Here is a 16,676-nt window from a genome sequence, read left to right as displayed (position 1 = left end):
CATTTTCCAAAGAAATTTATTTTTAAAGTCAGATACGTGAAGTTTTCTAAAAAATTGATTGATGTTCGTGTTTGCATCAAGAATTTTGTGTCGGATTGTCAAAAGAAAAGATGGAATAATCGAGCTATTGTGTCTACTTTGCCTTGCTCCAATCGAAGAATTGTCAACAAGCCATCACGCCAACAAGTTTATGCCTGAAATTGCTTCCTTTTATGCAAAAGCCAACAAGCCATCACACCAACGAGTTTATGGCTCCAGAACCCTAAGATTTATGGTGTCAAGAATGGTTAGTTTTAGCGTGTTGAATTACTATTTTATTTGGCAGTGGGTGGTGATCTCCATATGCACCAAACTAAATTATCAGGAAAGTAAAACTAAAAAACGGAAAAGCAAAAAGAAGAAGAAGGGCTATTTAGCTTTTGGGCCACTTTTTAATTGGATAATTTGCAGTTTGTCACCAGTTGATCGTTTATTTGCATTTGGGCCAAAATTTACGATTGCTCATCTATATTTTATATATTGACAGTTTGACACATTTACCCTTAGGACCAAACCATAATTTACAGTTAAAGTTTGGGGGCCAAATCCTAATTTTGATATAAGACTTGGGCATTTAATAAAGGGCCTAAATTTGTTCTAATTCTGATTGTATGCTTTAATTATGATGCATCTTTCATGTAATTGGTAGTTGACCGTACCCTAAATACAATAACCAACTCTAAATTGACATAAAATTAGCCGCTAATTGGGGTGTACAATTTTTTGTTCTTGGTACCATTAAACAATAATTTTAGCTGCTAATATTATTTCCTTGTTACGCCTATAGACTCACCCTTAAAAAAATTATATTATATATTATACCACTCTATTCTTCCATCTCTCCCATTAGCATAAGCTCACCACTGTCTCCTTGAAAGTAAAAACTCTCTAATTGGATAAATTAGTCACTCAAATATTCACTCTCTTTTACCAATCTTTATTATATTCCAGTTTATACCTAATGATAGCGATTGAATCAACAATAAATTGTTTAACACCATGACTAACACTGGTAATAAATTGTATGAGGTGTTTTGCAAACGGTCATTTTTATATAGATGTAAGAATCTTGTTTAAATTTAGGCTTGAGATATATAGTCCAATTTGAACAATACCTCACAATTATTTTAGTATAAAAGTTAATGAAGATCAAACACCTTCTAACCTCTAAGTATAGCAATTAAATTATTACAACCCCAAACGTACGTGTTCATAATAATATTCGTGAAGTTTCATTTTGCTCCTACCACAAAAAAAATATGTTTAATAATCGAGACTATTTAATTCGTACAATTATGCAAAAAATAATAATATGCATTTTGTTTTGCTTCCGCCTATCACTTTTCGGTCGTATTTGCATGTCTATGTTAATTACCTTGGCTTAGGTGCTGGATGTAAGTTGGTTAAGTTGTGGTCGCAAAAAGATTCTTATATGGTCATTGAATCAAATCTTAGATCTTGTCAAGTGTCTGATAATTATTTGGAATTTTTAGCATTTGGTCATATTGTTAATAGTAATATTTGTGTTTGGTCCACAAATAAGTCATGTGTATGGCATGTGCAGGGCATTTTAGCCATTTCTAGAAAATTATAGATAGAATATATAAGACGGTTAACGCAGTCAACCGTCAATTTTGGCCCAAACGCAAATAAAAGATCAATTGGTGACCAACTGCAAATTATCTAATTAAAAAGTGGTCCAAAAGCTAAATAGCCCAAAAAATAAACACAATTTCCCCTGGATTTATGGACCTTTAATGCTTTTCTGTTACTTGTTCTTTTAAATGGTGTGGAACGTCTATATATAACGTAAGCATGGCCTAACAAAATCTTTGATGCCCTGATGAGGTGTTGGGTTAGAGTGCTAATATATGAGCATGCAGAGTTATGTTTAGAGCGTCAGAAGTATGGTTGTCTTTTGTGTGTGTGTTTGTATTAGTGTGCTCACAATACCCTTTTCTGGCAGAAGAAGCAGCCCCAGAGACCGTGGCCGAAAGACAGAATATGGTCTTTTAAGAGTACCCCTCAAGTTTTTGGTAGTCCGATGCTAGATGTCGTTATGAATAAATCTTCCCAAGACAAGGAGATGGTGCTTTGGTTGAAAAATATACCTACAATATTTCAGGCCATGTAGGACAGATCGATGACCCGTCTGGTTTGTGAGAGGCTACAGGGATGCTACTAATTGACCTAGCCATTTTGTTTTGAAATGATTATTCTATTTATGTTACAACTATCCGTTGTATTATGGGAGTTGGTAATCATTTCAAAACATCACCCCTTGTGCTCCTCTTCATTCAAATGTACAATTCTAGTTCTCTCTGTAATTTGTATTTATTATTTAGAAGCAATGGTTCTTTGATCAAGTAAATAAAAGGTAGCTTAATGATAGTCAACCCATTTTGTCTTAGTTTTCTATTTTTTTTTGTTCTAATTAGAATATTCGTTTATATAATAAATTCAGAGGCAGTTTTCAATTGCCAATTTTGAGCCAGACTTATAATGCTAATTGTTTTTTCAGCGAAGTTGGTCTGTTATAGAACAGTATCGTAATATGCTTGTATTTGTATGTATTAAAACTTTGTAGTTGAAATTACTTTCTATTTAGTGCTGATTGTTTTATTGAAGTAGATGGCTTGAAAGCAAATGATATAGCTTCTAATGGGGTTGCTGAAAGAAGAAATATAACCTTATTGGATATGGTTCGGTCCATGATGAGTTGTTATTCAACTCTACCTATATCTTTTTGGGGATACGCCTAAGAAACAACGATATATATTTTGAACTTGGTTCTTTCTAAGTCAGTTCCTAAAACTCCTAGGGAGTTATGGTCTGGACGAAAGCCTAGTTTACACCACATACATGTATGGGGTTGTTCTGCGCATGTACTAAAAGGAAACAGACAAGTTAGAATCAAGAACTGAAGTATGTATGTTTATTGGGTATCCAAAAGAAACTTGAGGTGGTTTATTTTATAATCCAAGAGAACAAACAGTGTTTGTGAGTACAAATGTTAAGTGTCTCGAGGAAGATTATATTGTGAAACTAAAACCTTGTAGTGAAATGGTCATTAAAAAAATGACGGCAGATATTCCTGGTAATGTTCAATCTGAAGTAACTCCTACATTAGATGAAAACCTTCCAAATGAAGTTCCGAGTTTACCTGAACCTACTCCAATACTTCATCATAGTCGGAGGGCAATTAGACCTCCAGAAAAGTTAACCCTTTTAGGGGAAACTTTCTCTATTATATCAGATAATCAGGATGTAGATCCTATGAACTATACATAGTTGAAGCAATTTCTGACATTGATTTGAGAAAATGGCTTGAAGCAATGAGATCGGAAATGGAGTCCATGTATTCCAACAATATATGGGAACTAGCTTGTTGATCCACTGCCAAATATTAAACCTATTAAGAATAAGTGGTTATTCAAAAGGAAAATAGGAGCCGATAGAAAGGTAGAGACTTTTAAAACGAGACTGGTGGAGAAAATATTTACTCAAAAAGAGGGTATCAATTTTGAGAATTTTTTTCGCTAGTAGCCATGAAAAGTCCATTAGAGTCCTTCTAGTGATTGCTGCTCATTATGACTATGTGATTTGGCAAATGGCTGCAGAGACCGCGTTTTAGAACTTGGAGGCTTTACAGTACCTACAAGTTGAAAAAGTCTGTTTATGGACTTAAACAAGCTTCAAGGAGTTGGAATGTAAACTTTGATCAAACAATCAAATCGTTTAGTTTTGACTAATGTGAGGAAGAACCTTGTGTTTTACAAAAAGGTTGAAGGTAAGATGACTATGTTTTTGATCTCATATGTATATGATACACTATTCATTAGGAATGAAACAGTCTATGAGGACCAAACACTATATATTATTATATGTTTATACAAACCTTTATATAGATAATATGGGTCTTAGAATAGTTGTTAAATGGCTTTGAAGGTTAGTGAGAGATTGTTGGGATATTTGGCCTTTACAAAACTAATAAATATTTATTGTTTATACATGATGATTAAATACACAAATATTATTATTATACATATGGGTGAATTAATATCATATGATGAAATCATAAGTTCCATAGGTAATAGAATTAGAACAATCAAACATATGAATAGTCATATGCGGGAGATTTGATTGTATCTATTTGCTCACAGTTAGGGGTGAAGTCGGATGCTTCACTTATACGACTGTAATATACATAACTGCTATATGATAGGATGATGATATCTCAATCATTTGAGTATGACTCTAAGTATGTATATTGGTGCAGTTACATGACTGACACTGAGGGATCAAAGTGATAACACATTATAAATTCAATTCACTATTAAGGTTAGTATGCAAATCTCACTCTACCAATTATTCCCTAGACTTGAGAAATTGTGAAAATTCATTGTGTCTCAAATTTATTAATTTGAGACGTTAAAAACTAATGTATATTCATAGACTAGACTTAACGTTTTGGGTAATAAATGTAGGATGTCTTGAATCACGTATTCTAATAAAGGATCCACCACTCTACTGAGTTATGTATTAGAAAATTGTGACATAACTAATTGAGCTCAAACTCGGCCGGTATAAGAAATAGTTTCTTAATGCTTAATTAATGTTGAATGTCACATTGGGTCAATTAGACATGGGTGTGACAGTGAAGAACATATTCCCAATTGTTTAATTGTGAATACAAGTGAGGTGGAAGGACTTAAATTTAAATAATGGTAGAAAAAGACTTTCTTGTAAGTTCCATGGGCTTTATTGTAAATATGGATTTGTTAATAGTCACTTTCCATATTAAAGATATATATATATTAAAAGTGTTTTAGTATATCAAGTATGACAATGAATTGTGCTATTTGAGATAATGCTTGGAATCCTAAATGGATCACACTACACACACCTACGTATTTTCAAAATTTCTCTATATAAGAAAATGACTTTTTGGTGAAAGGGACTTTTAGTCTTTCCAGAAAAACTACAACTAAACGTAGGAGATAAACAAAAGTGTTTTGTGGTGAATACTACTAGAAAGCTGAAGACTTACTTTTTGGATTCAGTTTTGAAAAATTTTTCTTTATTGTTTTTTTCCAATTTCAGCTTTGAAGATATTTATCTTTTAATTCATTTTTTATCAAGAGTAGATTAGCATGTTAAAAAAAGAATTAAACTTGAAGATATTTATCTATTACGTCTGTTTTTTTTGGATGGTTTTAGTGGTAAAATAAGATTGATACGTGGTTGGATATCAGAGAGTGTCAACAGCTTCCGTGTGCAACAAATTCACGCTTTGCTAACAAAGTCACAAATAGGTATTCATGATCCTCGTGTTTAAATGACCAATGGGTCATTCCGAGTTCAGACACATGTCACCATCTGTGTGGTTTAACTTGTCTCAATAACGTGACAGGAAGTCCAAATCGAATACTACATTATGCAAAGGATAGAACTAAAACGCATGGCCCAGCACAAAAAAAAACGTCCGAAGTCGACTGTGATTGGTTGGTAGAAATAAAATAACAAGTTAAACTCTCTCTCTCTCTCCTCTCTCTACACCAGCCAATCACAGCCGACTTCGGATGGTTTTTTTGTGCTGGGTCATGTGGTGTAGTCGCCCCCTTACGCAAGGGGGGGTGGGGTGGGAACCTCGTACTATTAAATTATTAATCAAGTTCAATAGTTTAACTTTTTTTTTTTTTTCCAAATGGAGCATTGAATTCTTCTTAGTACTTGCTTTAGATTGGGTTATCTGCCAGCCAGTTTAAGTGGTAGATCGCCAAGGATCTAAATGTTGTCATATTTATGACTGGTTGCGAACTTCCTAGCTAGACTTGACCAAAAAAACAATTTCGTCCCAATATTTTAAAAACCGAACTGGTAATAAATACTTTGTCCTAATGGGTTGAAATGGTCTATCATGATTGATACTTATTTAGCAAAAATTTTAATAAATTTTATAATTATAAAAAAGAAATGAATAAATATATGTTTCAATTCAGTATTAATTGGTATTATAAATCAAAATAGAAATATTCTACAAGAAACATATAATAGCAAGTTGAGGACTACTTTGTTTAGGTGCTAAGTACTTAGGTTCAACCCCTACCACTAACAATTTTTCAAGAAAAACAAATTATACTTTGGTGGTCCAGTTTTCCTTAGTTTAAAATCGAACCGGTTTACCGGTAATTCCAGTTTTCACCACCGAACCGAATATTTACCGATTTCTATCGGATTCCGGTTCAACCACCGGTCCAGTTCGGTTTTCTAAACACTACTTGTCCCCCAATTCCAAAACCTTCTGTAAAAAAAAGATCGAATTTTTTTGTGTATCCTAATGTGATTTGTATGAATGGTGGAGAATTAATGTGTAGAATCAATCGTAGTTGTGTAATCTACGATGACACCTGATCGTGAGACATGAAAAAGAAGAGATTTAGTAACTATGAATTTATTTCTCGTGTTTTTTGGCTGGAATTTTTATTTTTCAGTTAAGTGTATATATAAGTAGACCTTCTATGAAGTTCTGAACTTCTGATACATGAAATTTGTATCATAATTAGTTGAAGTTCATTAAAGACTCAAATGTCTCAATTCTTCGTTGCCCACACTAACGGTTCAACCCCGGTTTAGCTTAGACGGAGGGTCCAACAAAAAGTTCCAGTTTTTACCATACCGAACCAAAAATTTACGGGTTCCTGTCAACCCCGGTTCAACCACGGGTCCTGTCCGGTTTTCTAAACACTGCTTCTCCCCGAATTTCACAATAGTCAGTACTCAGTACAGCAATCCGGTCTTCGGAAAAAAAATATCGAAGATTTTGGTGTATCCTAACGTGATATCCTAACGTGATTTCCATGGCGATTTCCATGAATGCTACACATCGTCATTGTGTAGTGTACGATAACACGTAATTGTGAGCAGAATGGTCAACTAACCATGAATTTATTTCTCACGTTTTGTCTTTGCTTGAATTTTTATTTCTCACGTTGATGGAATACTACTGATATTTCTTCTTCGTAAGTGTATATATAAGTAGACCTTCTATGAAGTTCTGATACATCAAATATATAAGTGTATATATAATAATTAGTTGAAGTTCATTGAAGACTAAAATGTCTCAATTCTTCGTCGCCCACACTAACAGTTCTACTCTGTTGCCACCAAGTAACAGTATCAATCAAAGGTATATTACCAGTGATCGGGTGACTTGCCATGTTCAAAGTAGTAATGATAGCAGTACAGAAAAAACTAATCAACTCAAACAATCAGGGAAATACCAAAAGAACATTTGGCATCCTGATTTGCTCGAGTCATTGCAGACTGATTATAAGGTGACTATTACTTACTCTCCGTTTGTATCATTTGGCATCCTGATTTACTTACTCTCCGTTTGTATCATTGTTCTCAATATGTGGTGACATATACTTGAGACATTATACTGTTATGTGTTCTGTTCAATTGGCATTTTAATTACTTGCACCTGCTAAACAGGAAGATGTTTTGTTATAATTTGATTCACAAGTTGGTGTAAACTTTGAGTACGTTATCCTAGTTTAGTCGTAATGACCAATTCAAACATAAGGAATATATATTCCAAAGTTTAAGATGATGACAGGAAAACTTTTTTCAACTTTGTAGGAGAAGGCATGCGCTAGACGAGTTGAAAAGCTCAAAGAAGAGGTGAAAGACATGCTTATTGATGGCACAGTGGGTTCATTAACTAAATTGGAACTGATCGATGACTTGAACAGGCTTGGGGTTGGATACCACTTTGAAAAAGATATTAACAAAATACTGGACACCCTAAGGATCAACAAAGATGCATGTCCTAAAGATGATTTACATTCCACGGCCCTGTATTTCAAACTCCTCCGACAACATGGTTTTAAGGTCTCAGAAGGTAAAACGTTGCTTCACACGTTAACTGATGTACAGCATAGAGTCTATGGTTATTGTCTAATTGTTTTTAGTAAATCCAAATTTACTAAAAACAAGTTATTTTCGTTTTTATTATTTAAGTACAATTTAAAAGTGTTTAGAAGTCTAGTTTGTGAGTTCTAGTAGTCTTAGAAGGTTACTATTATGATATAGATAGATTAGGAAAGTGTTTCTTAGTGTTTTGGTACATAGGTTTCTAAGATGATTTGATGAAGTTCTCTACATAAAGAGTAATAAAGTCTTCAATATTATCAATAAATTTATGTTTTAATTTATTTTTTTAATGTTCTAATGAACTTTTAATATCGCTTCGGCTACGTCATTAACTGTAATAGCCAACCATATATAACTAGATAGATAGAGAGAGAACTTTCATGCGGTATCTTAAAACATAATCTCATTCTTTTCTTTGTACGTTATTGAACACCTAAGCATTTCCCAATGTTGCGCAGTCTGTGGTTCTTTTCCTCGGAGAACTCAGAGCACATTGGTTTCACTCTCATGTTAACCTTTTTACCCTTACTTTATTTCATGTCAATGGTAGATGCGTTTAATGACTTCAAGGACAAGACTGGAAGTTTCAATCTGTGCTTGTGTCAAGATGTTAAGGGAATGCTGACTTTATATGAAGCTTCTCACCTTTGTTTGGAAGGTGAGAAGATCTTATATGAAGCCAAAGAGTTCACAGCTAAACATTTAAAGCTTCTAAATGGTAAAATAGATCGAAGCCTTGCCGAAGAAGTGACTCATTCTTTGGAGCTTCCCTTGCACTGGAGGATGCCAAGGTTAGAGTCTAGATACTACATTGATGCATATCAAAGCAAAGAGGGAATGAATCCAGTCCTGCTTGAACTTGCTAAGTTGGATTTTAATATGTTGCAATCCATACACCAAAAAGAGCTAAAAAATATGTCTAGGTAAGAATTACTGGAGCACTCTTGTCATTGGTATTTATGTCTGGAGTAGATCATATACTTTACTCGTTTTGTTGTCTATCAGGTGGTGGAAACATCTTGGTTTATCCAACAAACTGAGCTTTGCAAGGGATCGATTGGTAGAGGGTTTCTTATGGTCTGTTGGACTTGCTTATGAACCTCAGTACCTATGCTGTAGGGAATGGATAACTAAAGTTGTTTGTTTCATATTAACGCTAGATGATCTTTATGATAATTATGGTTCATTGGAAGAACTTAAACTTTTTACTGCTGCCGTAGAAAGGTTGGCGTCTACATAATATTGCGGAGGCTCATATCTAAATCAAGAGATTAGGCTTAATTGGTATCTGACTGAAAAGCTTCCTTCAGGTGGGATCTCGCCGCATTGGCACAACTTCCAGACTATATGATAACATGTTTCTTGGCTCTTTTCAACACAACAAACGACATCGTCTATACAAAATACAAGGCACGCGGGTTTAACATCTTACCACAGTTGAAGAAAGCGGTATTGCATCAGTTTAATCTACTTTTTAATTTTTATTTTTTTCATTTTAAATTTGTAATCCGTCTCTAGCTGAATTTATTGAGCACCAAAAAAGAAGTACAGCTGAATTTATTCCTTTTTTCAGTGGGCAGAGTTTTGTAAAGCAATGTTGGTGGAGGCAGAATGGAGTTATATGAGATACATACCATCGCTCAGCGAATACTTGGAAAATGCATGGGTTTCATCTTCCACAACCGTAGGTCTAGTCCATGCATTTTTTGGAACAGAGCAACTCATAACAAATGACATATTAGAATGCTTAGACAGAAATTCAGATCTCATATATTACTCTTCCATGATTTTCCGGCTTTGCAATGACCTAGCAACTTCATCAGTAAGTAGACTATACGGTTTTGGAATGTTTGTTGACTTTTCCGCTTCTAACCTCTTTGAAAAATGATATTTGATTTAGGCGGAACTGGAGAGTGGTGATGAACTATCAGCAATCCAATGTTACATGCACGAGGCAAATACTTCGGAGCATGTTGCTCGTGACAAAATTAAAGGTCTAATCTCAGATGTGTGGAAGAAACTAAACAAATCGATCTATGATTCACCTTTCAAAAGTTCATTTGTTAATATTGCTATTAATCATGCAAGGGCTGCTCATACCTTTTATCAGAACGGAGATGGAGTTAGTGTTCAAGACCATGAAGCCAAGAAGCGTGTCACAGGACTATTAATTGAAGCTATTACTATCCAGAATAAGGAATCTTCGGAGTCTCTTGAACTTAAGTATACAGCAAATAGTAATTAATTAATCATCTCGTGACACGCGAATCCAATTAATCAATTACTTAGAAATAAATACTAAGTAATTATTAATACGGTTTTCAATTACTTGGAATAGTAATTAAACGCGAATCCAAAGTAATAAATACGGTTTTGGAATAGTAATTAATCAATTCTTTCATGAGCATCAAACGCGAATCCAAAAAGTTGAGCTCTACCCAGCAGCTTACCAACATGGACACCAAGTTCTTCTAGCAATTTATCAGTGAGCAACGCTTAGAAAGAACGCAATATCCTGCTCTCCTTCAGACTCCGGCCAAGCGCACAAGGCAGTGTGGGGAAATGAGTAGTCCTTAAGACACAAAGTTTTAGCATATGCCAGCTTGTTGATTGCATTGCTTAGAAAGCTTCAACACCTACGTTAATGCATTATTATTCAAGTGAACTCCTATAGTGTATTATGCAATATGCATGCAGCATCTAGGTTATATGTGTCCAACACAACTCATCACATAACTATATCAAGACCTCTGTTAGGTCTCTTATATCAAAATCTCAGCCAGGTCTTGTAACGCTCACAGATGGAAAGACAGCCGTTACAATAATTCTGTAAAGCACTAATTTATCCTCCATTTAAGCTCATTCAAGTCTCACATTAAAAGTCATGTGCTATAAATCACAAGTGAATTTACCAAGGAAAGGGGAGAAGAATCCTAGACATCTTCTCCATTATCATCTTCTTCATTCTCCATCTACCATTTTATTACACAATTTCAGTGAGGAACTACGTCTGACTTGATTCAATTTCATCAGAGAACTTAATACGTAGGCAGCTCGTGCTAATCCGAGCTCAATCAAAACAATATTTTCCACCATTTTTCCCTATTCCGTCATATTTGTAAGGTTCTACACAAAACAAGCCTTTACATTTATGTTCCAGTTTCTGTGTCTTCTTAATGCTTTCATTTCTGAATTAAGAACTAATAATAATCTAGCTATTCGATCGAATCCAATTGTGACAAATGAATGAAAAATTGATCTCCTCTTAAAAGCAAAACATTTTTTTTTCAAGCATAACATCATTGTGATACATAGTTTGCAGTCAGATAACTTGTCCAATTCACCATTACAACTCCAGAGCAACACTCGGGAAACTAATGCATAAGGTAAAAACCCTGAGGAGCATCAAATTACTAGTATGATACACATTTCTAGATGGTCCAACTTTAGCAATATAGTCATGGTGCATTACCCAAGCTGGAAATAAATTGTTGTATTCCCCAAGTTTTATTCCACCGTGCGCTCAGGACTTCAATATCAAACACCAAAACAGAGTTGGGTTGTATTCCCCAAGCTGGAAATCCACTAGCACCATATGCATAGTCAGGGGAGCACTGAAGACGAGCAACTTCTCCAATTTGCATACCCAAGACACCTTCATCCCATCCTTTGATTACTTCACCGTGGCCTACTTTAAATGTGAATGGCTCCTGCCCTGGATCTTTTGTGCTCCAAAAAATTTCCCCAAGATCACCATTTTTACCAAATCCAGTACAGTGGACAGTGACACTCTGACCAGGAACGGGTTTTGGACCATTTCCAGCCTTCAGAACTTGTTTTTTCACTCCCATTCTTACTTAACAAAAAAAAACCAACACCATAAAACATTTATTTCGCACCGAAAAACAATAAATAAAGTAAATAATAAAAATATCCAACTTTGTAATGAAAAATGCAGAAACTAGTCTTTGCAATCAAACTATTCTAAGTAGCAACTGCTACCAATTTTCATAATCTAAATATCTAATTAGTCCTATTCAAACCACGAAAAAATAATTATTGTTTCGAAAATAATACTATATAACAACTGTTTATGCATGGAATTGCATATCAACACTTATTAAGATCCAACTCAATTACTAAGTCCTAGCATAAGAATTTTGATGAGAAAAAACAAATTACGTACTTCCCACTGGCATTGGTATTTAATGGTACATCTCGTTCACTCGGGTTCTTCGTACATTTCACATACTTTAGCGTTGCAACCTACAATTATTTAACAGTAAGAATATCAAAAAACAAAAACAGATTATTGGCAAGTAAGTAATCGAACAGGTTTCACCTTTGCTAGTGGAGAAAAGGTGAACTCTTTTTGGGTCTGCAGAAGTTTGCATTTGCTAGATGAAGCAAAGTGTAAACCAAGTTGGTTCATTTTTCGATTTCGAGGAGAAACGGAAACGTAGAGTCTGCAGATAAGCTATGCTGCCGTGGCATTATTGGAAGGGTAAAGTAGAGATTTGCAAGAGGGGGAAATTTGTGTTTCAATTTTCATGAGACCAGTAGGGCATCTCCAGTGGGCCAGAAAAATTTGTTGTGCACTCGCGAGCTAGAATTGGCCACAAAAATTTGTGCCCAGCACTTGACACTTCGACAGTAACTTGTTTTCGAAATCTCAAGGGTATAAAACATCAAATATTTTTGCTGACAAATAGCAAGGTATTTAGTAGACTAGTTCTGCTAATGACATGCATTGCACCCAAATTGAAATTTGTGTTAGTGATTACATTTAACGAAATTGTTTGCTAACAATCTCTTTATTTAAATTTTACCAAACAAATTTTTTTATATCCAAAATCAATTAGAACTCATATGTTATTTGTCATATAAGGGCATCTTCAATGGAGGGTGTAAATTGTTTAAAGTGTAAAATTTATACTTTAAATGTCAAAGACATGTTTCCAATGGGGGGTGTAAATCCGAGGTGATAAGCTAATAGCTAATAGAGGGGGTGGGGAATTTTTCATCCGGCTATTAGTTAATAAATATCTCGGGCGTTACTTGAAGTAACGTCCCAATTAAAAAGAAATTCGGACGTCACTTAAACTCACGTTTTTTTTTTTCAGAATTGAAACATTTGCGACGGGTAAAGACCGTCATTTATTGGTTGGCCCAGTTTTAATAAACTACAGACGTTACTCAAAGTGATGTGCGTTTTATTTTATTTTTTGGTTAAACCCCTTGCGACGGACTTTGACCGTCGGTTTTTCTCAATTTTTTAATTTTACAAACTCTTAAACTTTGTTGCATTGGATACCATTTTAGATGTGGAAACTATTAATGTGTAAGAGGGGCCATAAAATCCTAGTGGCACCTATGTGGAGGTGTATATATACACTATCCATTGGCGATGCCCTAATGGATTATCATAATGGTTGACACTAGACCAGATTGTGTTCCTAGAATATAAAACCAACTCATGATCTAAGGGGTTGTTTGGCAACTATTATGAAAATCCATTATATGAAAAATAATGCATTATGAGTTCCATAATTGATTTTGGATATAAAAAAAAATTCTTTGGTAAAAATTTTAGAAACCATTATCTCATTCTCAAAATGAGATCATCCATTAAAACATAAACAAACAAAAAAATAGCTTAAAGAATGAGAACAAAAATTATGGAGCCTTCCTTTTGAAATGAGTTGCCAAATTTTGATTCTTTTTAGTTTTTGGTAATTTCTCTTTCTATTTTTGGTTTGGTCATTAAATCAATATTTTATATGTATTTGGTTGTTTGGTATTAGTTCTTCCATAAATATTTATCTAAAAACTATTTGTGTTAGAATTGATTTTAGAAACATAATTATTTCTACTTAAAATGGTTTGATTAAGGAAATCTAGGTTGTAATAATCACATGGGTACAGGCTTATAGTATTTCCGGCACTTCATATTCAAAAACACCATTGGGTTGTGTAAGAGATCCTACACAACGACTCCACCGGCTCGACTCCAAACATACGAACACTCGTCATGCTCAATGACTCGCGCATTCGTCAAAGTATCAATGTTTTTTTGACAACCCGCTCACCAACAATTTCATAAATCAAGTATCAAAAGGCAATCTCACCAACACTCATCATAAATCAAGGTACAGGAAGATCGACAACCCCTCACCAACAATTTCATAAATCAAGTATCAAAAGGCAATCTCACCAACACTCATCATAAATCAAGGTACATGAAGATTGACAACCCCCTCACCAACAATTTCAGCATGTTTAGACGCTATAGTCTCCTCAGCCAGCCCAGTATGACCCACATCAAGAACCAGAGTCACACCTTGACCACTCGAACTTGCCACAAGACTCTGATTTTCCCCAGCCTCCGTTTATCACAACTTTTCCTTTACGATCACCAGGCAGCACAACATTCCTCGATGACACTTCTTGACCAGCTAGGTCACACTACACCATAACAGAAGATTTGTAACGGATATACATCCGTTACAAAAAATATTAGTAACGGTTATCTTGCGTTGACACAAAAGTGTGACAAATATTAGTAACGGATATTAGTAACAGTTATATCCGTTACAAAATTTACTGACGGTTATTAAGTGTTACTGAAATTAATTTCAGTAACGGATATCAAACGTTACAATGTATTAGTAACACTTACTAATTTGTTTCCAACTAATTAATTGTTGACAATTATCCATTTCTAACGGATATATATCCGTTACTAATAGTTTGTTGTATTAAAAAAATAATTGGATTTTGTGGGCTTTTGTTTCGATCGGGCACCCACAATACAACTGTACCTGTTCACTCCATTACATATCAACCAAATTCTTCTATTCATCCATTCTAACAAAATCTACCACCACACCACTTAAACATAACACAATCCACAATCAGTACTATACAACTAAAAAAATAATAATTTTATTAATCTTATAATAATAGAAAAACACAAAGTACAAAGTTCCTTTAAGGTATACAGATACTCTAAACTAGAAATTTTCCACCCAAAATACATTAGAAATGACCCAAGAATCAAGTAAGAAAGAGCCAATGCTTCAAGGGTCAGTTCAACGTTATCAACACGCTCCATCAAAAGTTCAAAATATCTGCAAATATCAATAAAGAAATATATTTTCATCTTACATACACTACAAGAAAGCATACATTTAGCCACGGCCCAAGTCCGTGGGTAAAGCTCTTTTGCTACGGATATTGACTGACGCAAGACCGTGGGGTTTCAACCTGTCGCTAAAGGTTTAGCTACAACATAAGACCGTGGGTACATGCGACGGTCCACCCGACAGCTCAAGCCGTTGTAACTTGCCACCGATAAGGTCCGGTGGGAATAGCGTAGTAGATTTGCTAGTGCTAATGGTCGCGGGAACAAATATCGTCATAATTTCTCAAAGGCAACCGTGGCATAAGCCATTGCTAGTTCAAATTTTACAAGGGATAAAAGCCGTGGCATAGGCCGCAGCAAAACTTGCTTTGCTACGCACCTTTTAGTCCTATAGCTACGGATATTGGCCGTGGCTAAAACATTTTAGATTTAAAAAAAAAATAAAAAATATATAATTATTGTTTTATCCTATGTCCACTTTTGTTTTTCAATCCAACTAATAATTCATCCATCCTAATAATAATACCACAAGGAAGACACATATTCCCAATCAGTATTCCTTTATCGAAAAACAGTTTGATAAAGAGATTAATATTCATACAAAAAAAAAAAAAAAAAAAAATTGTAGCATTTACTATCCAAGCTCAATATAAATATGAATTTCCAAATATTTCCCAATAAAAATTCACCTCGTGCATGTTTCTCCGTTACGTTTTATCATTGCCATGCACTCGAATACTTTCGGAAATGATTTGAAGTCCTAGCTTTTTAGAACTCTAGCCTTAACCTTTTCATGAGCATCCACCGAAACTTTAATAAACTTTAATAAACCTTAGCCTTAAACAATTGTATTCTCCTAAAAAAGGAAAGAGCACACAATTAGAGATTACTTGTGTAACTGAATGAAGAAATTTTTTACATTGAATTCACCAAGCAACATATATAAAAAAACAACATATAAAAAGTTGACTTGGCAAAGATTGAAAAGTTGGTAAAGGAGCAGAGAAACGGTATGCTTAAGATCAATGTACAGGTAACTTACAGGAGGGCGATGGAGTTGATGATAAATGTACTGCATTAATCGGCGAGCACATACACCTCTCATAGGGGCGCTTAACTTTAGATACAGATTGCAGACCTTGTTGTTGCATTTGCTGCCTCAGTTGTTGCTGCTGCTGTTGCAATTGCACTCGCTGCATATATAGATTGCAAAAATCTCTTTGCGGTCTTTGTTGATGCCATCTTGTAAAAGTCTCTCTGCTGCTGAATTAAGGCTTGAATTTGGGGATTGTGTCCTTGTAATTGGATGGGTTCTCGTCTCAAGCAGACTCTTGCATGACCTCTTCTTTGGATGCAAACTCAGTTCTATTAATCAATAAATTTCACTTATAACAAAAACAAGTTCTATTGATAATCAAAGAAACAAAAAGCGTTCGAGATGCTGCTTGTAGAATTTAGACAAACTGGATGTTTGGATTGTCAATTTCATAAAATCCAAAGGGCATTTCGTTAGGCAATAGTAATGAGAAAATACATTCTTGGGCTTTAATAATAA

The 16,676-nt window shown here is 34.6% G+C and overlaps 2 protein-coding genes across 2 annotated transcripts; one reads left to right on the top strand and one right to left on the bottom strand.

The window, feature by feature from the left end:
* The first annotated feature begins 7,083 nt into the window (after window positions 1–7,083).
* Window positions 7,084–11,062, top strand: LOC147506072 (alpha-terpineol synthase, chloroplastic-like). Its single transcript, XM_086558381.1, has 7 exons — window positions 7,084–7,376; window positions 7,684–7,945; window positions 8,528–8,900; window positions 8,983–9,201; window positions 9,288–9,426; window positions 9,551–9,799; window positions 9,878–11,062. Exons 1-7 carry the CDS (start codon window positions 7,158–7,160, stop codon window positions 10,220–10,222), a joined length of 1,806 nt encoding a protein of 601 aa, XP_086414507.1. The 5' UTR covers window positions 7,084–7,157; the 3' UTR covers window positions 10,223–11,062.
* A 175-nt stretch (window positions 11,063–11,237) lies between these two features.
* On the bottom strand, window positions 11,238–12,478 carry LOC147506071 (peptidyl-prolyl cis-trans isomerase FKBP12-like). Its single transcript, XM_086604208.1, has 3 exons — window positions 12,320–12,478; window positions 12,164–12,243; window positions 11,238–11,829 (listed from the first exon to the last, which is right to left on the bottom strand). Exons 1-3 carry the CDS (start codon window positions 12,407–12,409, stop codon window positions 11,436–11,438), a joined length of 564 nt encoding a protein of 187 aa, XP_086460334.1. The 5' UTR covers window positions 12,410–12,478; the 3' UTR covers window positions 11,238–11,435.
* Window positions 12,479–16,676: the final 4,198 nt, after the last annotated feature.

Source organism: Coptis chinensis, chromosome 4, assembly GCF_015680905.1.
Source record: "Coptis chinensis isolate HL-2020 chromosome 4, ASM1568090v1, whole genome shotgun sequence".
Lineage (NCBI taxonomy): Eukaryota > Viridiplantae > Streptophyta > Magnoliopsida > Ranunculales > Ranunculaceae > Coptis > Coptis chinensis.
This window is presented reverse-complemented; position numbering and strand designations above follow the sequence as displayed.